Source organism: Coenobita brevimanus, chromosome 101 (assembly GCF_032717465.1).
Source record: "Coenobita brevimanus isolate Jiangsu-jjx chromosome 101, ASM3271746v2, whole genome shotgun sequence".
NCBI lineage: Eukaryota > Metazoa > Arthropoda > Malacostraca > Decapoda > Coenobitidae > Coenobita > Coenobita brevimanus.
The window spans coordinates 61,018,467-61,040,584 of record NC_137054.1 but is presented as its reverse complement, the minus strand read 5'-3'; the positions used below and the strand labels follow the sequence as shown (position 1 = coordinate 61,040,584).

The following is a 22,118-nucleotide window of genomic DNA, read 5'->3' as shown; positions in this document are numbered from 1 at the left end:
TGGGACTTGGGAAGCAATGAACATTCATGGGGCACTATATTGTTAAATATTGCAATGAGTAATGTAATGACCCAATGGTCAAAGAGGAGACTAGATTCAGAGGAGACGACATGCCAGCAAGATTAGATGTACTACTAACTAAAGAACCCTTTTTTTTTTTTTTTTTTTTTTTTTTTTTTTTTTTTTTTTTAATGCAAGGAAGAAGGAACCAAAGGCCATGAGCCTGCAGTAACAGTTCCCTCCAGGAGAAAAACAAAATACAATAGAGAGCCAAATTCATGATCCGATCATTTTGAGATGCCTGGACACACTGCGTTTGAAAGACTGGAGATCATAGGCAGCAGGAAATACAGACAGAGGGAGACAGTTCCAGAGTTGACCTGTTGCATAAGTGAAGGACTGGGAGTAACGGTTAACTCTTGCATTAGAGAGTTGGACAGAAAAGGGATGAGAGTTTGCTGCCAGACGGGTGCTACGCACCCATCGTAGAGGTGGAGGAATGCAAACAGACAGTTCAGAGGACCAGTGACCATTAAAATAGCGATAGAAAAGAGATAAAGATGCAACTGTGCGGCGAAGAGACAGAGGTTGAAGGGAGTCAGTAAGAGGAGGAGAGTTAATGAGACGAAAAGCCTTTGACTCCACCCTATTGAGAAGAGCTGTATGTGGGGAGCCTCCCCACACATGAGAGTTGTACTCCACACAGGGGCGGATAAAACCCCTGTATAGAGTCAACCATACCACGTTGAGTACACCGCTTCCCGTCCGATCAGCGAAGTTAAGCAACGTTGGGTCTGGTTAGTACTTGGATGGGTGACCTCCTGGGAACACCAGATGCTGTTGGCATCCCTACATGTCAAGTGGGGTTGGTGAAGGATTAGTGCCCCTCCCTGTAAAACAATTAACTCTAAGCCATTGGCCACCCCATCTGGGATACATGGCGTCTGGCAATGAATGAATGAATGAATAGAGTCAACAATTGTGCAGGGGTAAAGAAAGAGCGGAGTCGGCTTAGCACACCCAATCTCTTGGAAGCAGATTTTACAAGAGATGTAATATGATCTTTCCAAGATAAGTCCCAAGTAAATGATGCAGGATTAAGCTGAATATTATTAAACATTAGTGGGTATACCTGTGGAAGATTTTGTTGGGTTGATAGGTGTAAGAACTGAGTCTTAGATGCATTAAAAACACCCATATTATTTTTACCCCAGTCAGAGATACGAGCCAAATCAGACATTAGGTGTGCCATAGCCTGATCCCTTGTTTGTTGAAGTAACTGTTGAGATGGGCATTGCGAGAACTGAATGGAAAGGTGAAGGGTGGAGTCATCAGCGTATGAGTGGATAGGGTTAGATGTACAGCTTAGAAGATCATTGATGAATAAAAGGAAGAGAGTTGGTGATAGGACAGAGCCATGAGGAACACCACTGTTGATAGATCTAGGAGAAGAACGATGGCCGTCTACAACAGCAGCTATAGAATGACCAGGAAGGAAGCTAGCGATGAAGGCACAGATAGAAGGATAGAAAGCGTAGGAGGGCAGTTTGGAAATTAAAGATTTATGCCAGACTCGATCGAAAGCCTTTGAGATGTCAAGTGCAATGGCAAAGCTTTCGCCAAAGTCCCGAAAGGAGGATGACCAGGAGTCTGAAAGGTAGGTGAGATGATCGCCAGTGGAGCGTCCCTGACAGAACCCATACTGACGATCGGAAAGAAGGTTGTGATAGGAAAGATGCATTAAAATTTTTCTATTGAGAATTGACTCAAAAACTTTTGAAATACAGGACGTTAAAGCAATTGGACGATAGTTGGAGGGTTGGGAGTGGTCACCCTTCTTTGGGACTGGCTGAATGAGATCAAACTTCCAGCAAGAAGGAAAGGTACAAGGTGACAGACAAAGGCGAAAGAGTTTGCCTAGGCAGGGTGTAAGCACAGAAGCACAGTTCTTGAGAACAACAGGAGGGACTCCATCAGGCCCATATGCCTTGTTAGTACTGAGGCCAGTGATGACAGAAAATACATCAGTTGAAGAAATTTTAATGTCAGCCATGAGGAAGTCAGAGGGGGGAAGTGATGGAGGAACAGCACCGGAATTGTCTAAGGTGGAATTGGAGGAGAAAGTCTGTGCGAAGAGATCTGTTTTATCAGTAGAAGAAATAGCTACAGAACCATCAGAGTAGAAAAGAGGAGGGAAGGATGATGAGGTAAAGTTGTTAGAAAGATTTTTGGCAAGGTGCCAGAAGGAGTGGGAAGAATTCGAGTTGGAGAGTTGAGAGCATTTAGTATGGATGAAATTATTTTTAGTAGAGCGAAGAACAGACTTAGCACGATGATGTGATTCAGGGGTGGGTTGGCTCCGGTACCTTTTGTAGGCTTTCTCCTTGTTGCGGACAGCATTAGAACAAGCGTGATTAAACCAAGGCTTTCTTGCGTTAGTCAAAGGATATGAGAGAGGAATGTATGCTTCCATGCCTGAGAGAATAACCTCCGTAATGCGCAAGGCACACTCAGGTGGCTCACGGCCATGGAAGCAATAATCATTCCAGGGAAAATCAAAGAAGTACTGCCTGAGGGCCCCCCAGTCCACGGCTCCAAAATGCCACAGACGACGTTTCCCTGGAGGGTCCACAGGCCGTACCGGAGTGATAGGACAGGTTAAGGTAATAAAGTTGTGATTGGAGGAGCCCAACGGAGAGAAAAGATTAACAGAGTAAGCAGAAGGATTAGTTGTGAGGAAGAGGTCAAGTATGTTGGAGCTCTCTCCAAGGCAGTCAGGGATACGGGTAGGGTGCTGTACAAGCTGCTCTAGGTCTTTAAGGATAGAAAAGATGTAGGCTTGTTCACCAGGTGGATCAGTGAAAGGAGAGGAGAGCCAAAGGTGGTGGTGAACATTGAAATCTCCTAGAATGGAGATTTCAGAGAAAGGAGAAATGGATAGAATGTGTTCCATCATAGAAGTAAGATAGTCGAAGAATTTTTGATAGTCAGTAGAATTAGGGGATAAGTAAACAGCACAGTTATATTTAGTCAGAGAATGACGGGAAAGCCGAAGCCAGAGTGTAGAGAATTCAGAAGAATCGAGTTCAGGAACACGAGAGCAAGATAAGTCGTTGCGTATATATACACAACAGCCACCTTTGGCTTTGAAATGAGTATAGAGAAAGTAGGAGGATACAGAAAAGGGTTTGCTGTCAGTTGCCTCAGACAGCTGAGTCTCAGTTAGAAAAAGAAGGTAAGGTTTAGAGGAGGAGAGGTGGTGCTCAACAGAGCGAAAGTTAGAGGAAAGGCAGCGAATGTTGCAGAAATGAAGAAGAAGAGAGTCAGACAGTGGTTCCAGGCACCTCGAGTTGTCACCGGGAGAGGGGCGGATGGTGGGGGCATTTATGGTCCCCCCCCCTGGGGACTCCGAGGCTTGGTGATGAGACGCCATTTTAGTTGAATTTTGAATAGGAAGTAGTGTGTACTGTGCATGTAGTTTGGTGTAGATAGTTAGAGAAATTTGTACTGGAGAGCATGCTGGCCTACTCTCTGTGTAACTGAGACACTGAAAAAGTTCAGCAAAGGGGGATGGTCAGGAAGTAGTCCTGAGGGCTGATGAAACGGGAGCTCCAGCACTCCCTGTCATCAGCTTTCCATCCACCTCGGGAGTACTGCCCTGCTCGACTGGTGCTACAGGCTACTCCTACCTGATGTAGTTGAAAATTTAAAATATCTGTCCTATAGGAAAAAGTGATCATGTGGTCATTGAGTTCCAGATGATAAAAGGAAACGTGGTGCCAAGAGATGAGTTTTATAGACAGGGAAGAAACAACTATGGGAAAGCAAACTTTACGGGATTGAGGAAATTTTTTGAAAATATGGATTGGAGAAAATTCAGAGAAACAAGAGAGACACAGAGGAAGTGGGATATTTTTCTAGATATCTATAATTCGGGAGTGGAGAAACATGTTCCAAGAGTAAGTGGGAAAGAAAACAGGAAAAAGGATTGGTTTAACAGAAAGTGCATGATAGCAAAAAAAGAAAGGGACATGGCATGGAAGAAATGGAGAAAGAGAGGTAATATTAAATCAAAGGACGAATATAAAAGAACTAGAAATGAATATATAAGAAAACGCAGAGAGGAAGAGAAACTTTCAAAACGGTATAATTGACAAATGTAGGGAAGAACCCAAATTGTTTTACAGATTTGTTAATGGCAAATTGAAACAAAAGGAAGGAATCACCCAACTGAAAGTAGGAGAGGCCTATAAAGATGCGGCAATGCTAGCTGAAATAATGAACAAATGTTTTGAATCAGTTTTCATAAAAGAAAGGGACTTTGTGGAGGGGGAGGATGTGACTAGAAATGTAGTGATAAAAGACATAAAAGTGGAAGTGCAGGAAGTGTATAAATTACTGGAAACTCGAGATGTAAGGAAAGCCCCAGGACCGGATGGAATCTCTACCTGGGTATGGAAAGAGTGCAGAGAACAACTGGGGGATAAGATTCACGATTTAATTGTGTGTTCTCTGGAAGAAGGGAAAGTGCCTTGGGAATGGAAGAGGGCCAACGTGGTACCAGTTTATAAGGGAGGAAACAAGGAGGAACCCCTGAATTATAGACCAGTGTCCCTGACCAGCGTAGTTGCAAAATTATGTGAGAGAATCCTGAAAGACAGATGGATAAAATATCTGGAGGAGATGAACATATTGGCTGAGAGCCAGTTTGGAATCAGAAGTGGAAGGTCATGTGTTTCCAACTTGTTGAGCTTTACTCAGGAGTGACTGATGTGTTGCAGGAGAAAGACAGCTGGGTGGATTGTGTGTATCTAGATCTGGAGAAAGCATTTGACAAGGTACCCCACAAGTGACTAATGTGGAAACTGGAACACATAGGAGGACTGAAGGGAAACCTCCTGGAGTGTATGTGTGACTTCTTGAGAGAGAGACAAATGAGGACAGTAATAAAGGACAAGATGTCCAGATGGAGGGAAGTAACAAGTGGAGTCCCACAGGTCTCGGTGTTAGCGCCAGTAATGTTCCTGATTTATGTAAATGATATGGTAGATGGAGTGAACAGTTATGCAAGTATGTTTGCTGATGATGCAAAGATCTTGAGGAGAATAGAAGTCGAGGAAGGCTGTAAAATGCTGCAGGAAGACCTGAATTAGATCTGAGGTTGGAGCCAGATGAGGGAAATGAAATTTAATGCAAAAAAATGTAAGATATTGGAAATGGATAAGAGTATCAAGAGGCCATCACTGAATCATATGATGGGTAATGAACCACTCAAAAAAGAGAGAGAAGAGAAAGATTTAGGAGTGCTAGTCCAGGATAGTTTGTCACTGGAAAAACACATTAATAAGGTAGTTAGAGAGACATACAATCTCTTGACTAACATATGAGTGGCATTCCATTACATGGATGAGGAAATGATGAAAAAATTGATAGTGGCCATGATCTGCCCCAGGTTGGAATATGCGGCAGTAGTGTGGTCCCCACACAAGAAGTAAGACATAAATAAGATCGAGGGGATACAAAGAACAGCAACCAAGATGGTCCCCAGCCTGGCAGATCTGTCCTACGGAGAGAGGCTGGAAAAGCTGGACCTGCCTACACTAAAAGAATGGAGAGAAAGGGGAGACATGATTGCAGTGTTCAGGGCCATGATGGAAATAGATAGAATTGACAAAAATAATCTGTTTGTATGGGATGGGAGAGTAACAAGAGGACATGGAATGAAACTGAAAAAGCCAAGTTGTTTGAAGGATATCAAGAAACATAGCTTTCCATATAGATGCATTGGCCTGTGGAACAGCCAGGACAAAGAGATCGTCCAGTCTAAAAACTTAAACGACTTTAAAGCAAAATTTGACTTAACGAGAAAAAAAGACGGGACCCCATGAGCATAGCTCATTTCCTGTATATCACAACTAGGTAAATACACACACACACACACACACACACACACACACACACACACACACACACACGTACGTATGACATGAAGATCAGAAAGAGAAAAAGAAGAACTGAGTACGGTTAAAGAAATAATATCAGTAGTTATGGAGGGTAACAACGAAGCTCAAGAAGAGGTTGAAGAAGTGTCTAGGTTAGGAAAGTACGAGGAAGGAGGGGCAAGGCCATTGAAGATAAAGGTTAAGTCCCAGGTAATGGTAAATGAAATCATCAATAGAACATGGAAATTATCAGACAAAGAGGGGTTCAAAAATGTTTGGAGAAGTGTTTAGGTTAGGAAAGTATGAGGAAGGAGGGGCGAGGCAATTGAAGGTAAAGTTTAAGTCCCAGGTAATGGTAAATGAAATCATCAATAGAACATGGAAATTATCAAACAAAGAGGGGTTCAAAAATGTTTAGATAAGGAGAGATGCAAATGAGGAAGAACAAGCTAAAAGAAAGGAGTTAGTAAAGGAAGCAAAGGCAAAAAATGAACAGAGAATGGAGGAAGAGAAGACAGTGTTTTATTGGAGAGTTATGGATCAGAAATTGAGGAAGTGGTACCAACGGAGAGAAGGAGAGAAGAGGGTATAAAAAACAGGAACAAAAATTTGAAAGTGGCATACACTAATGTTGATGGATTAATATTGGCTAGGTTGGAAATCAATGACTTCTTGAGGGTTCGTGAACTTGATGTTACGTGCTTTGTAGAGACTAAGTTAAGAGAGGATGTTAATGTCCATATGGGAGATGGTAAATACAAACTGGAGAAGAGACAATAAATGGGAAGAGGAGTGAAGAACAACATAAATGTAGATACTGTGGAAATGGGAGAGGGAAGGGCTGAAGTGATAAATATGAAACTATAGAAACTGGAGAGAATGGTGGGAGAGATATGGCAGTAGTATATGTACCCCCAAAGACAAAAGCATGGAATGATGATGAATACCAGGAGGTGTTGTCAGACATGGCTAATTATTTACAGAAAGTAATTGAGAAACACAGCAAAATAATTTTAATGGGGGACTTTAATCATAAACAGATGAACTGGGAAGAGTGGGACTCGGGAGACGGTTAAGATTCGTGGGGCACTATATTGTTAAATGTATCAGTGAACAGTGTGATGACGCAGTGGGTCAAAGGAGAGACAAGATTCCGAGGTCAGGACACACCAGCAAGATCAGATTTATTTCTAACCAAAGAACCTAATGTAATAGAATCCTTGAAATATCTTTGTCCTATAGGAAAAAATGATCATGTAGTCATTGAGTTCCAGATGATAATAGGGAACGCTGTGCCAAGAGGCAAGTTTTATAGGCAGGGAAGATACAACTTTGGGAAAGCAAACTTTACAGGATTGAGAAAATTCTTTGAAAGTGCAGATTGGAGAAAATTCAGAGAAACAGGAGAGATACAGAGGAAGTGGGAAATCTTTCTAGACCTCTATAATTTGGGAGTGCAAAAATATGTGCCAAGAGTAAGGGAGAAAGAAAACAGGAAGAAGGAGTGGTTTAATAGAAGGTGTATGATAACAAAAAAGAGAGAGGGACATGGCATGGAACAGCTGGAGGAAGAGAGGTAATAACAGAACAAAGGAAAAATGTAAAAGTACTAGACATGGATATACAAGGATCTGTAGAGAGGAAGAAAGGAACTTTGGAAAAAGTATAATAGACAAATGTGAGGATGAACCCAAACAGTTTTATAGATTTGTCAGTGGCAGATTGAAACAAAAGGAAGGAATCACCGAACTAAAAGTGGATGGAGAGGTCTATAAAGATGCGGCAATGCAAGCTGAAATAATGAACAAACGTTTCCAGTCAGTTTTCACCAATGAAAGTGAGTTTGTGGAAGGGGAAGGTGTGACTACAAATGTATTGATGAAAGATATAAAAGTGGAGGTACAGGAAGTGTATAAATTACTGGAAACTCAGGATGTAAGGAAAACCCCAGGACCAGATGGAATCTCTAATTGAGTACTGAAAGAATTCAGAGAACAACTAGCGGATAAGATTCAAGGTTTAATTGTGTGTTCTTTGGAAGAGGGGAAAGTGCCTCAAGAATGGAAGAGGGCAAATGTGTTACCAGTTTATAAGGGAGGAAACAAGGAAGAACCCCTGAATTATAGACCAGTGTCTCTAACCAGCATGGTTGCAAAGTTGTGTGCGAGAATCCTGAAAGATAGATGGATGAAATATCTGGAAGAGTTGAATGTTTTGGCTGATAGTCAGTTTGGATTCAGAAGTGGAAGGTCATGTGTTTCCAACTTGTTGAGCTTTTACTCAAGAGCGATTGACGTGCTACAGGTGGATTGTGTGTATTTAGATTTGGAAAAGGCCTTTGACAAGGTACCCCATAAGAGACTATTGTGGAAACTAGGTTTCAGGGAAACCTCCTGAAATGGATGAGAGACTTTCTGAGAGACAGACAAATGAGGACAGTAATAAAGGACAGGATGGCTGGATGGAAAGAAGAAACAATTGGAGTCCCCCGGGGGTCTGTGTTGGCACCAGTAATGTTCCTGATTTACATTAATGATATGGTAGAGGGAGTGAACAGTTATGCAAGTCTGTTTGCTGTTGATGCAAAGATCCTGATGAAGGTAGAGGCAGAGGAGGACTGTAAAATGCTGCAGGAGGATCTGGACAGGATACATGATTGGAGCCAGAAGTGGAAAATGAAATTCAATGCAAAGAAGTGTAAAATATTGGAACTGGGTAAAAGTACCAAGAGGCCATCACAAAATTATATGATGGGTAATGAACCTATCACAAAAGTGAGAGAAGAGAAAGATTTGGGAGTGCTGGTCCAGGATAGTTTATCTCCTGAAAAACATATTAACAAGACAGTTAGAGGGACGTATAAACTTCTGACTAACATAAGAGTAGCATTTCATTACATGGATGAGATGATGAAAATTTCATTATTGGCCATGATCTGTCCCAGGTTAAAATATGCAGCGGTAGTGTGGTCCCCACACAAAAGGAAAGATATAAACAAGATTGAAAGAATACAAAGAACTGCAACTAAGATGGTCCCCAGTCTGACAGATCTGTCATGCAGAGAGAGGCTGGAAAAGCTGGATTTGCCTTCCCTAGAGGAAAGGAGAGAGAAGGGCGACATGGTTGCAGTGTTCTGGACCATGATGGGAGTAGATAAAATTGACAGAGATGATCTGTTTTTATGGGATAAGAGAGTAACAAGAGGACACGGAATGAAACTGAAGAAGCCAAGCTGCTTGAAGGATATCAAGAAATATAGTTTTCCTTATAGATGTATAGACCTGTGGAATAACCTGGACAAAGAGATCGTCTAGTCTAAAAACTTGAATGAGTTTAAAGCAAAATTTGACTTACTGAGAAACAGAGATGGGACCCCATGAGTGTAGCTCCTTTCCTGTATACTGTATCACAACTAGGTAAATACACACACACACACACACACACACACACACACACACACACACACACACACACACACACACACACACACACACACACACACACACACACACACACTGAAAAACACAGACCTAAACACATGCAGGCACAGGCACGGATGCACGCAAACACCCAGTGCATGAGGCCTGGGATGGCTGTTGTTAACGATTTTGTTTTATTGTCAACGTTATAATGCATTAATTTTTTGCTGGAGCATGCTCATAGTCATATTATATACTTTTTACATATCCTAGTGTTTTATATTTGTGGATCAGTAATGTGACTATGAGTGGAAAGTATGAGGTTAGCTTGAGATGTAACTGCCAGTTAAGAATGACGAGTGGGGGGCTGGGAGGGGTAGGGGTATGGGGGACAGTTGGGGGCTGGGGTAGAGGTGGGTGGAGCTCGTTTGGTCCCCCCCTTCCTTCTTCCCTGTGTATATGGGGGTATGAAGGGGGCACTCCTGAGCAGAGATTAGTGATTGTGAATGTACACTACAATACACACAAAAAGACAGGAAGAGAAATTGTACAGGACTGAACACAAACCAGCAAACATTACCAAAAATTATTAAAAAGAAAAATTTAGTGTATATTACAGGCCAAAATAATTTTCAAAACTTGTCTGCGTACACTGCTTTATCCTGTACTGCACAGAACTATCTATACCTATTGCCAGACGCCATAATCCCATAAGGGGTGGCCATTTGACTTTGAGTTTTTTGTTTTAAGGGGAGGGGCACTTACCCTCCACCAACCCACTTGTTGACACATAGGGAGCACGTATGGTTTGGTTATATGGTTACCACTCAGCGTCGGAAATGGTTTCTTGGCTTACAGGAAACCATTTGGCTTGTCACTCAATGTAAAGCCACCTGTAAAGGAAAGAAAAGCAATAAGAAGTGACAGGAAAAATGTGAGAAATAGTCACTACTCGTTTTACATTGATTCGGTGTACAGTACAATAATTCGCTACAACAATAATATATATATATATATATATATATATATATATATATATATATATATATATATATAGTAATCCCTCCAATATCTGACGTAATAGAGCCATAGGCAGGTCCGGATAGTGGTCCTGTCCGGATAGTGGGCACCAGCCTCCTGGACTTGTACTTATGGACCCTAACTCAGAGAAACACCTATGCAACTCCCTCTGGACATGCATAGCACCTATTTAAGACCCAAATCACACCAATAAGGCACATAAAAGACTGAAATAAATGCAAAAGAAGCATAAAATGAGGTTTTTGAGGTTGGTTCATACAATATTCACCATTCTTGGTACTTGCAAGTCCCTGGCTCCTGGACTGGTACTTATGGACCCTAACCTAGCCTAACTCAGAAAAACACCTTCCTACTGCACATGCATAGCTCCTAACACCCTATTCACACCAATAAAGGACATTAAAGAGTGAAATGAGGTGTTTGAGGTAAGTATAGTATGGAAAAAAGTACAGTATGAAACATTCTGCCTACTTACAGCAAGTCCATGGCCATCTCGATGAATAACTGCCTCCTCTCGGACTCTGACAGTAAGAAGGATTTCCTGAATCACTTGCAGTACACTGTTCATGAAGTCTTGCACTGAACTTAGTCAATCGCACTCAGGAGTCCGTTCTCTTCACAGTGCGCACTCTTTTCTAACTTATGCTCCATTGTAATTTACAAAGTGTTGCACTCTGCACTTTAACTTTTCCCACTCTTCTAACCATTTTCTAAAGCAAAAACAAATAAATCTATTTACGTTAAATTTTGTTCCAAAATTGTCTTCTCACTCACAACTGTAAATCCTTAACACAACACACTTGTTTTTTCACTGCACAACACTGTAAATTCCCGTGTGGTCTAATGGAGAAGTTCTTGTTGTTTAATCACTGTCAGAGTCCGAGAGTATCACTGGCAGGTGACGTAGGGGTGCGTCGCTGGGTCGTGGTGATGGCGTACCCACTGCAGACAACTCTGAAGACAGACGCAAACTCACATCGAGCTGTGACTCCACCGTGGCTGATGTGCTGGGCTGTGGCTCGGAGCATGAGGGCCTGTCTTGGGGAGGCAATGGAGTGGAGCCAGGTCTGGGCACAGCTGGGGTCACGGGCCTGAAAAAACTGTCAATCGTTGATTGACCCAAGGAACGACAATTCTGACGATTGATGATGCACTGCCTGAAAGCACGCACTTCCTCCACAAGTCCCAAGGGCCCCATCTCCCTGTCGCAGTCCGGGTGTTCCAGGTAGTCGAGAACGAACTCTAGGTGTTCCCGGAGTGCACTCAGCTTGGGGTTGGCTGGAGTAGTGTCATGCTGAGAGGAGTCCGCATCATCGTTGCCGTCCTCGTCGGAATCTTCAAGCTGGGTACTGACACCTGCAGCTGAAGATGCAATTTCGACATCAGACAATGTCTGATACCCAGGATCACCCTCGTCATCATCCAACCACTCACGTACATTGTCCGCATCAACATCGTCGCCATGCGTACGTAGCCGTGCATGGAAGTCATCCACGTCAAAACCTAGAAAATTGTACTCCACATCCGTTCCGAGAAGCAGACGAGACCAACCATTTTCTAGAGTCTTGACAGGGACTTCCTTCCATGCACTGGCCTAGTTGTAGATTGCAGACTTGATGTTGTAGCGGCGAAGGTTTTCCAAAGTCCACTGGCCTTGCGTGTCCCGTCCCTCCCTGCGCTCGTCCTCGTCCTTGAGAACAACCATCACCTCGTCCAGGAACTTCCGGCGGTATAGGCGCTTTGTTGCCACGATCACTTCTTGGTCCATTGGTTGGATGAGAGCAGTTGTATTAGGTAGCAGAAACATGCACCTAATCCGGCCATTCTCAGCCACCAAATCCTTGTCGCACGGGTGGGCAGGTGCATTGTCGAGGAGAAGGAGGGCCTTTACCTGGTTGCGCGAGATTCCCAGTGTCTTCGTCTGGTAATGTATGACCTCCTTGACGAAGTGGCGGTGGAACCAGTCTTTGAAGATGTGGGCTGTAAACCATGCCTTCAAAGAATGGTACCAGACGACAGGAAGGACATCCATCACCCCACAAAGACACCGAGGCTGCTTTGCACGACCAACAATAACGGGCTTAAGCCAGTGCATGCCATTAGCATTGGCACAACACAAAGCAGATATCCGTTGCTTGGAGAGCTTGTGGCCAGGTACACGCTTCTCCGGCTCCTCGCCTAGAGTGTTCGTTGGCAAAGAGTGATAGAATGAACCAGTTCGTCAGCATTTAGACTTGACCGAGAGTGAGGCCCTCCCTGTCGATCAAGCCCTTCACCTTGTGCCGAAACTCATCAACTCCATCCTCGTTAGCGTCCAACGCTTCACCATGAGCTTTACGGTTGGTAAGGCCATGCCATAACTTGAACGCGAAGAGCCAACCCTCGGATGCCTTGAAATCTAGGGCGTCGTGAAGCCTTGTGAACTTATCAGCAGCAGCCTTCAGCTCTGTACCATGTACCATCACACCAGCAGCACGTTGCTGTCGATAGCAAATCAACGTGGAGTGGTCTATTTCAGCAAACTTGGGAGTAAACATCACCTTCCTCTCGACGTTGTGTTTGCTTCTCGACGAGAAGTCAGCCGTGTACTGCATGAGTTTGTCTCGGGATCTCTTGATATCGAACAAAGTAGATCGGGCCAGGTTAAACTCGCGGAGGATGCGGGAAGAAGACCACCCCGCATCTACTTTCTCCAATATCTCTCGTTTCTTCTCCAGAGTCAACACCACTTTCTTCCTCTTCTCAGGCGGCGGTGCCATCATCACACACACGAAGGAGAGGCACGAGAGCAGCAGGAGTGCCTGCAGCAGGTAAGGCACCACCACAAAAGCGAGCACATGGGCAGCCATGACGACGATCGTGCACTGATGACGAGAGACAGGCGGAAAGTGTGGAGAATGCAGTGGCACTTTATCGGACATCAGTGGAATGATGCGCCACAACAAAGCTGTCCTGCGCCGCGCGCTCCAAGTTCAAATTACGGTCGGGATTTTTTTTTTTTTTTGGGGGGGGGGGGGGGGGATACTTAATCCCGGGACGATTATGTCCGGTTAGTGGGGAGGTTCGGATATTGGGTGTTCGGATATTAGAGGGATTACTGTATATTGTACCTATTTCATTATGGTAAATTAAGTCTTTACATATCAGGACAGCAGAGTGAGGAGGGGGAGCGGCGGGAGGTGGGGGAGGGCTGGAGGTTTGAGAGTGAGGTGAGGAGGGACAGCAGGAGATGACAAGTGATGCGTCGATGAAGTGATGCTGTGTTGTTATTGTTGGTGACCTACTTACCATAATGAAAATGTTGCTTTTACTGTATTGTTTCTGTGACCTACTAGTGCATTGATAATTTTGAGGAAATTTCATTATGCTATGAAAGATGCAAAATTGAAAGAAAATCCACTTAATAAATGTAAACAGTACTGTATGTATCTGGGAAGAAGTAAACAATGCTTCGTCCCAACTAGGGCTCAAATGTTGTTTACTTTTCCCCAAATATATTGTTTTTGTTTTTTATGTGGATTTTCTTTCAAATCAATATTGTTGCTTTTAAGTTTTAAGTAGCATAACTTCCCAAATGGGTAGACTTTCCCAGAGTCCAGGAACTTAACTCCCAATATTACCATTGTTTCTTATGGGAAAATTATGATTGAATAACACATTTTTAGATAACGCCACCTCCCCGGGAACATAACCCTCACTTTATTTGAGAAGTTACTTTTATACATATATATATATGCAGTTCTTCCCCACAGTACGCGAGTTCAGAGTACGTGATCCTTATTGTACACGAGGACCTATTTTTTATCGAATTTTAGTGAACTTTTTAATAGTGACGCAAATTGAACTCGTAATTGGCAAGACAGCAGCAATGAGTGGCCCAAATCCGAGGTTTACCCTGAGCACGTGACATTGCCACCCCAAGAAGCACCAACCATCAGTGATGGAGAGTGGAGACTTGTCGATGAGCCATTTCCTGGGGAGGATCAAGAGGATGATGCGATATCTGAGGTGTCAGAAATAGACTTTGAAGGGTTTATGAACAAAGTGAGTGCATTAGCTAGTGAAAGTGTTGAAAGTGCTGGTGACTAGAGTGGTTAGGAAGATGGTGTGACGAGTGGTGCAGGAGTTGCACGCTAGGGTTCCGAGACAATTTGCTGTCAAGTCAATTTGCTGTCAGACAATTCCCCGTCAAAAAATGGACAATTCCCCGTCAGTATACTTACTATTAATTAATCAATACTTTAATAACCGTATTTCAGGGGGATTAATTTAAGTCAATGTTCAGTAGCGTAGGCTTTGGATATTATTTATTAGTTGCACCTTTGATCAATATTGACTAAAGGTGCAACTAATAAATACTATCCAAAGCCTACTCTATTGAACATAGACTGTGATGGTTATTAAAATATTGATTAATTAATATTGCTTGAACTGTATTTATAGAATGACGGGGAATTGTCCAGGGTGTGAATTGTCCTGATGGGGAATAGTCCATGTGTTGGTGGGGAATTGTCGATGGCGAACTGACTTGACGGCAAATTCTCTTCTGCACCACTCGACACACCACTTGCCTCACCACTCTTGTCACCAGCACTTTCAACACTTTCACTAGCTAATGCATTCGCTTCATTCATTAACCCTTCAAAGTCTATTTCTGACACCTCAAACATTGCATCATCCTCTTGATCCTCCCCAGAAAATGGCTTGTAGACAAGTCTCCACTCTCCATCACTGGTGGTTTAATTAACTTGTTTCTTCCTCGGTGTAGTCGCCTTTGAATTATTCTAGCATCACCCATAGCTGTTTTCATTAATGACAGCGAATTGTCTTGTTATTGTTGTGATGACGAATTGACTTGATTACAAATCGTCCCAAAACCGAGTGGTGAAGGAGACAAGTCACCTGTTGTGCTCTTGGGTTAAAGTGAGGAGCCATATTCTTGTTGGTATAGTTAAGCCATATCCTTGTTGACTTAGTAAAGCCATACTCTTGTTGGTTTACTTCAACATAGGTGATATGTCTTAGATAGTTTCCCTGTACAGTACAATACTTAGGCCTGAAAGGAGTCTCATGGGTTGCCCATGGAGAGGGTGCTGCCCATATGTAATTTTTTCCATAAGTTTTTGTATTTAGAGTATATAAATTCCTAGTACGCGCCGCCCTCTGCCGCCCATATAGGCGCGTACTAGGGGGATGAACTATATATATATATATATATATATATATATATATACAGGCAGTCCCCAACTTACAAAAATAATTGGTTGTTAAATAACTTTCATAAGTTGTTTTTTTTCGTAAGTCCATCTCTCAGTCCTACTCTCTCTCTCTTTCTCTCTCTCTCTCTCTCTCTCTCTCTATCTCTCTCTCTCCCTCCCCCCCAGGTTAAAGCCCATTATTGTCTTCACTCCTTCACTTCTCCCCTACCCTTCCCTGAACTGCAGTTATCACCTTACCTTCTTCTCAGTGTTTTCAGCTGACCCCATCCTTCCTTGCTATGACTGACCTGCCCCCCCCCCTTCACACAATTTTTTTCATATCTGTGGATTTTTGTAAGTCAGTCTTTCATAAGTAGGGGTCTGGCTATATGTACATATATATATATATATATATATATACCTAACATGGCACGGTAGGAACGAAACCCTCGTGTTCCGTGCGAGTTACCTGTATATATATATATATATATATATATATATATATGTATACACAGTAGGCTCACACAGTGCACGAGAGATTGGGCGGTCCACAACCTTGTGCAGTGTGAATTCACGCACTGAGAATACATAATCTTATGGGAAAAATTACATATGGGCTGTACCCCCTCGTACCTGGACATTTTTTTGGCCCTTAGAGACGTAATAAAGGTCATATTTTTCAGACATTGTACTACAGATATAGCTACAATAACAATAATATGGGCAGTCACCTTAACAACAGAACACAACAGGCCTGATGGACTTTAATAACAGGGGTTCTGAGGTGCGACAACACTTACAGTGCTGCACCCCCGCCGCAACTCTCGTTGCACCTCCCGCCGCACCTCCCGCCGCACCAACACTTCCCTCCACAGACTCCTCTTGAGCACCTTCCCCAGGAGTCTCAGAGTCACTCACTTCAGCCATAAACCCTTCGAAGTCCAATGGTGACACTTCTGACATTGCATCCTCTTCATCTTCAACAGGAACAGGAGCAGACGATGTAGCTGGTTCCTCAGTTTCACTAACTTGAGCTCGCTGTGTGTAACTTGTTATGAGCGTCTGCCTTCTTCTGTTTATTTCGTGCCTGTGCCTGTCTGTGTAGAAGCGGAAGAGTTTGTCGATACCAACCAGAACTTCCTCCGTTCTTAGGCTGCTCACTTCCTGTTCCTTCACCTCTTTCTTGAGCTTATCCACGGCAGCAAGGATCTTGTTTTTTCTTGACATACACAGCTTTGTATTCCCCTCCATCACACTAGGCTGCACAACTTGACTGCCTGGCATAGGGCACTGCGTCAGCCTCATCTATCCATTGCACCACTTCCTCGGGAGGCTGTTCTTCATTAGCAGCGTGCACTTCTTGTATGTCCGCCAATGTAACGTCCTCGAAACCTGGTACAGCTTGTGTTGCTGTCAGTGTTGCTGCCTCAGCCTCGGCCAGTGGTTGAATGGCCGTCTCCTGGGTCATGCATAAGTGAGGCATGAGCATTTGCCATGCATGGTTCACCATTGCAGGTGTAATGTGGTGCCATGCTTGTAGGAGAAAGTCAACTGCGTCCTTCACTGTAAAACAATGCCAAAATACCTCAACAGTCATGGCACCTGTGGTGGGTTGGGATACAGCTGCTGGCGGAGATGGAACATGAGCAGGTACCTCATTGAGGTCGTTGTCGTGATCTTCTTGTAGGGCATGAAGCTCCTCTTGTGTGTCGGTCTTCCTGCATAGGTTGTCGTACACTTGCTTATGGTAGAAGTGCTTCACAGTGGCGATTAGTTCTTGATCCAGTGGCTGCACTAGTAACATCATCCGGGGCGGCAGAAATACAACACGACAATCCTTGTGCAGATCTAGGTATGGAGGGTGACTTGGTGCATTGTCGAACACAAGGAGCATCTTAAATGGAATGCCAAGTTCTCGACACTTGGCCTTGGCATCGGGGACGTAGCACCTCGTTAACCAGTCTGCCATAATGTTCCTGGTCATCCAACCACTTGCAGACTTGTACCAGTGGCTTAATCAGTAGAGAGTTGGCCTGCAGTCCTGACGGACCCAGGTTCAAATCCCGCTGAGACAGGGAACAGTTTAAGGATTTGAATTTCTTAAATTCAGACTTTACTGATCTACCAGAGGGCCCGCCGACATGTCGTAAAAATACCCCCGCTAATACCAATACACCAGTCCTGTATGAGACAGCCCTAGCATGTATTCAATATGGACGGTGGGTGTTAGCGCCGAAGTGGTGACATGTAGAGGTGTGTGGTACGTAGGAGGACTACTGGGCCTTGAAAGCAGGCTGTAAAGCCTATGCCCAGAGTCGGTCACATAAAAAAAAAAAAAAAAACTTGCGTCCATGTTTGTGAGGTTTTTGTAGCACCTTGGATGTGAAACTGTGTGTACAACAACTGGCCTCATCTTGTGGCTCCCAGACAGGTTTACAACAAACATTACCCTCATCTTACACTTCTAGAGCTTGTGACCACGGTCTTGTTTCTGTCTTTTAGCAATGTAAGTTGATTTGGGCATGGCCTTGTATAACGACATTTCATCGACGTTGTAGATCTGGTCCTTGGTGTACTGTCCCTCTTCAAGAAGCCCTCTAAATATCGCAGGATAGTCTCTCGCGCCCAGCTCGTCGGTAGAGGCATGTTCACCAGACACTTTGATGTGATGGATTTCCTTGCACCCCAGAAAACGGTCCAGCCATCCAACTGATGCCTTGAAAGGTTTGTCCACATTTAGCTTGCAAGATGCTGCCTTGTAAAAGAGTTGGGCTTGGTTCCAAATGAATCTGCCGTTCAGTGGAACACCTTCCTTCTTCCTCATTATGAAGGTGGCAAGATACTGTTCCATTAGTATCATTGCACGATTTCCCACCCGGGAATGGCCGTGTAGGTCAGAGGCACCATAAGTCTTCACTACAGCCCTTATGGCATCACGGTTCTTCCACTGTTCTTGCTGTTCATTCAGCCAGTCCCAGGGCATTCCCGATAGCAGTGTTTCCTTGTCCCTCTTCCATCATCTTGATAATCTTTAACTAGGTGACATGCATCAGAAGTTTTTTAACTCATGGGGCTGGAGGCATGGTGCAGTGAAGTACAGGCCAGGATGGAGCAGCAAAAAAACGCCACGTTGTACACGACAGGTTAGCTGTAGAGAGAGGATCCGCACTGTGCACGAGGCAGGACTGTTATGGCGTGCCCGCCGCCTTGTACCCCAAGCTACGCAGTAGAATGCCTGGGAATTTCTGTGCATCAACATGACACGTGAAGCGTTGTGTGAGGGGGGGGGGTCACGTACTAATAGAAAATGGCTTTTTTGAGCCACTCCTTGCCTCTGCCTCACGTTCTGTGAGGTAAACTCGCATTCAAGGTTTTTGGTTATGATTTTTGGTCACTCGTGCACAGTGCGAATCGTGCACTGTGATGATGCGCACTGTGCGAGCCTACTGTATGTATATATTTACATATGTATATATATATATATATATATATATAAATATATATACTGTAGCTCTATATATATATATATATATATATACACTGTATATATATATATATATATATATATATATATATATACTGTATATATATACTGTATATATATATATATATATATACATATATATATTTACACACACACAAACAAAAACAGTAAATTATCAATTATCCATTGTAATTACTCATCAAGTGTTGGCATCTATGAGAAGAAACAGGACTGGGGGTTTGCACTCATAAACAGTACAGTACACAGTACACCACTGGGGTAGTTTAACAATAACAGTAGAGCACTGGGACATGAGCACTGACAGGCCATTATTTTTGCAATACGGTACAGTACAGTAGCTTGAACATAGGACCCCACAGAGTTGGTCAAAGCACCAGCAGCAGCGTTTTACGACTGCATGGTCAGAAGACAGGAGCGCCCAGGCATGTCTTGACCTTATGAGATCATCGGGCGAGAATGAAAGCGTGGTTGTATTCTTGGTGCGTCAGATGTGCCATGTCCATGACGCATTCTGATTGGCTGGTGCATTGTGAGCATTTTCATTGGCTTCCAAGTTTCAGGATTTGCTCTGGCATCGTTAGGCTACCGCTAATGAGCCTGTTGAGACCCCTCAACATCGGATATTGCATTGGACTGCTGGTTACATCCCATTTCAGTGCTGGATGGGGCATAAAAATCAACAGATAATGCTTTAATAGAGTCAATATAGCTGCGTCAGATATTGTGACAATAGATAATTGAGAGTTTATATATATACTGTATATACTCTGTTATATTTACATTTTGAAGTCATCACTTATATATGGAGAAATAAAGAAATGGCCTTGTTTTTATTTATATTAGAGAGACTTGAATAGGGCATGAAAACCTAAGCTTCAAGTTTTTGAAGACTTGTGTGTGAAGTGAGTAAAAGTCAGTGCTGAATTTTATGTGGTCAGGGTGGGAGAAGGCTAACATGTTAGTAATGTCAGGATGGCACACTGAACACCATTTACCAAAGGGGTTGATTAATCAGGCACAGTTTTCCTTCATTTAGATCAGTATGGCTGGGTTTTACTGTACAGTATTTGAGTTACATTAATCTCTTATGAACCTCTTATGAACCTCTTGCTGTCTTAAGAACCTGGTATACTATATTCTGATGCTGAAATACCTTTTGTATTTCAGGACCTGAAAGGAACACTGGAGCAAGAGATGGATTTCCTGAATGAGGGGAAAAACAGTGAACAGTGTGCTCGAGAGCTGGAGCACCTTCCATATGTTTATGTGCCCAAGGTTCACTGGGAGCTCTGTAGCAAGGTAGCTGACTAATGATCATAGTTGATTGAGAATTATAATATTTTACATTTCTTCACCAGTGTATTTTTCACTCTTAATCTCTCCTTTTGAAGGCACTTGTGGTAACCACGTACTTGCCTGTGCATTTTTCATTTTCAGAGTCTCCTTTTGAAGATACAGTTCCTGTAGGACATGGCTGTTAGCTGGTCACATCACCACACAGACAATATAAGTGATGGTTTGAGAAATCATATCAGGCTCACTGAGCTTAGGAGTGGGTTCATTACTACTTTTCTCTACTGATAATGCCTCATGAGTTCTAAATTACCCTGTCCTTTCTCATAAAGTTAATTACAAGGATTACACATGCCTTTTATATGACCAGGATCTTTTGTGTTAGACAAAAAATAAAAGTAAAAGTAGATGATGTATATTCCACTTAGCATTTAGTTAATGCCGGCGTGCCGCAGAGATCAGTTCTGGCACCAACCCTGTTTCTCATTCATATTAATGATCTCTTATCTGTAACCCACAGTCTCATCCATTCATATGCAGATGACTCAACACTTCATAGTTCATTCACACTCAGACATCCATTTACAAAATCCGATATCTCTAACTCTCAACTCAGTACAACCATCTCTTTAAATCAAGACTTATCCACCATCAGTGAATGGGGACAAAATAACCTTGTCTCATTTAATGCTAGTATCTATTTATCTATCTATTGCCAGACGCCATAATCCCATACAGGGTGGCCATTTGACTCTGAGTTATTTGTTTTACAGGGAGGAGCACTAACCCTCCACCAACCCACTTGACACGTAGGGAGCACATATGGCTTGGTTATATGGTTACCACCCAGCGTTGTAAATGGTTTCTTGCCTTACAGGAAACCATTTGGCTTGTCACTCAATGTAAAGCCACCTGTAACGGAAAGAAAAGCATTAAGTAGTGACAGGAAAGATGGGAGAAATAGGAAGAGAGGAGGGCAGGCACAGAAAAAGAATGAAAAAGGCCAAGGAAGAAGTAGGCAGCACTACATCAAGTGAGTGGATGATGGTTGCCACCACCTAATGCTAGTAAAACTAAATATATACAATTTACTAATAGACAGGTATTGCCAGAATCGTATATTACCTTCAATGCTACAATTATTCCCATTTCCAAAAGTATTGAAATTCTCGGTGTCTCGCTTAACAATGCCCTCTCATGTTAGATCACTTGCTAAAACTGCCTCAAAGAAACTTGGATTATTGTACAGAGTCTGTAACTTCTTCAATGACAAGAAGTTAGTTATAATTTATAAGAGTCATGTGCGCTCTCAGCTTGAATACTGCTCACCCTTGTGGAGTGGATGTGGAGAGGTTGCATTAAACCAAGTTGACAGAATTCAGAACAGAGCTGTTAGAATTATTAATAATCCTGCTATTACTGTACTAATAAACTACCTCCCCTACAAGTAAGAAGGAAAGTTGCCTCCCTTGTGTTATTTTACAGATATTTCTATAGCAAATGCTCAGACGAAGTTGCATCCATGGTGCCACCTCTCCATGCCTTCCGTCATGGTACACGGGCAGCTGGCAGCACTCTTGACTGGAATGTCACTCAGCCATACTGCAGAACTTCTCTCTATCAGAATTCTTCATTCCCTGAACTGCATCTCTCTGGAACTCGCTTCCCCAGAGTTGTTTCCCTCCGAACTTCAACCTACAGTTGTTCAAGTCTAACTGTT

The 22,118-nt window shown here is 43.1% G+C and overlaps 1 protein-coding gene and 1 non-coding gene across 2 annotated transcripts in view; both read left to right on the top strand.

The window, feature by feature from the left end:
* The window catches only part of LOC145414955 (putative aarF domain-containing protein kinase 5), a 609,901-nt gene that overhangs the window by 212,189 nt on the left and 375,594 nt on the right, over positions 1 to 22,118 (top strand). The window contains exon 6 of the mRNA XM_080284365.1: positions 20,273 to 20,404. Coding sequence (XP_080140491.1) covers positions 20,273 to 20,404 — 132 coding nt within the window. The remainder of the gene's footprint in view (positions 1 to 20,272; positions 20,405 to 22,118) is intronic.
* On the top strand, positions 731 to 846 carry LOC145415157 (5S ribosomal RNA). Its single transcript, XR_013900012.1, has one exon. It is a non-coding gene; the product is annotated as a 5S ribosomal RNA (ribosomal RNA).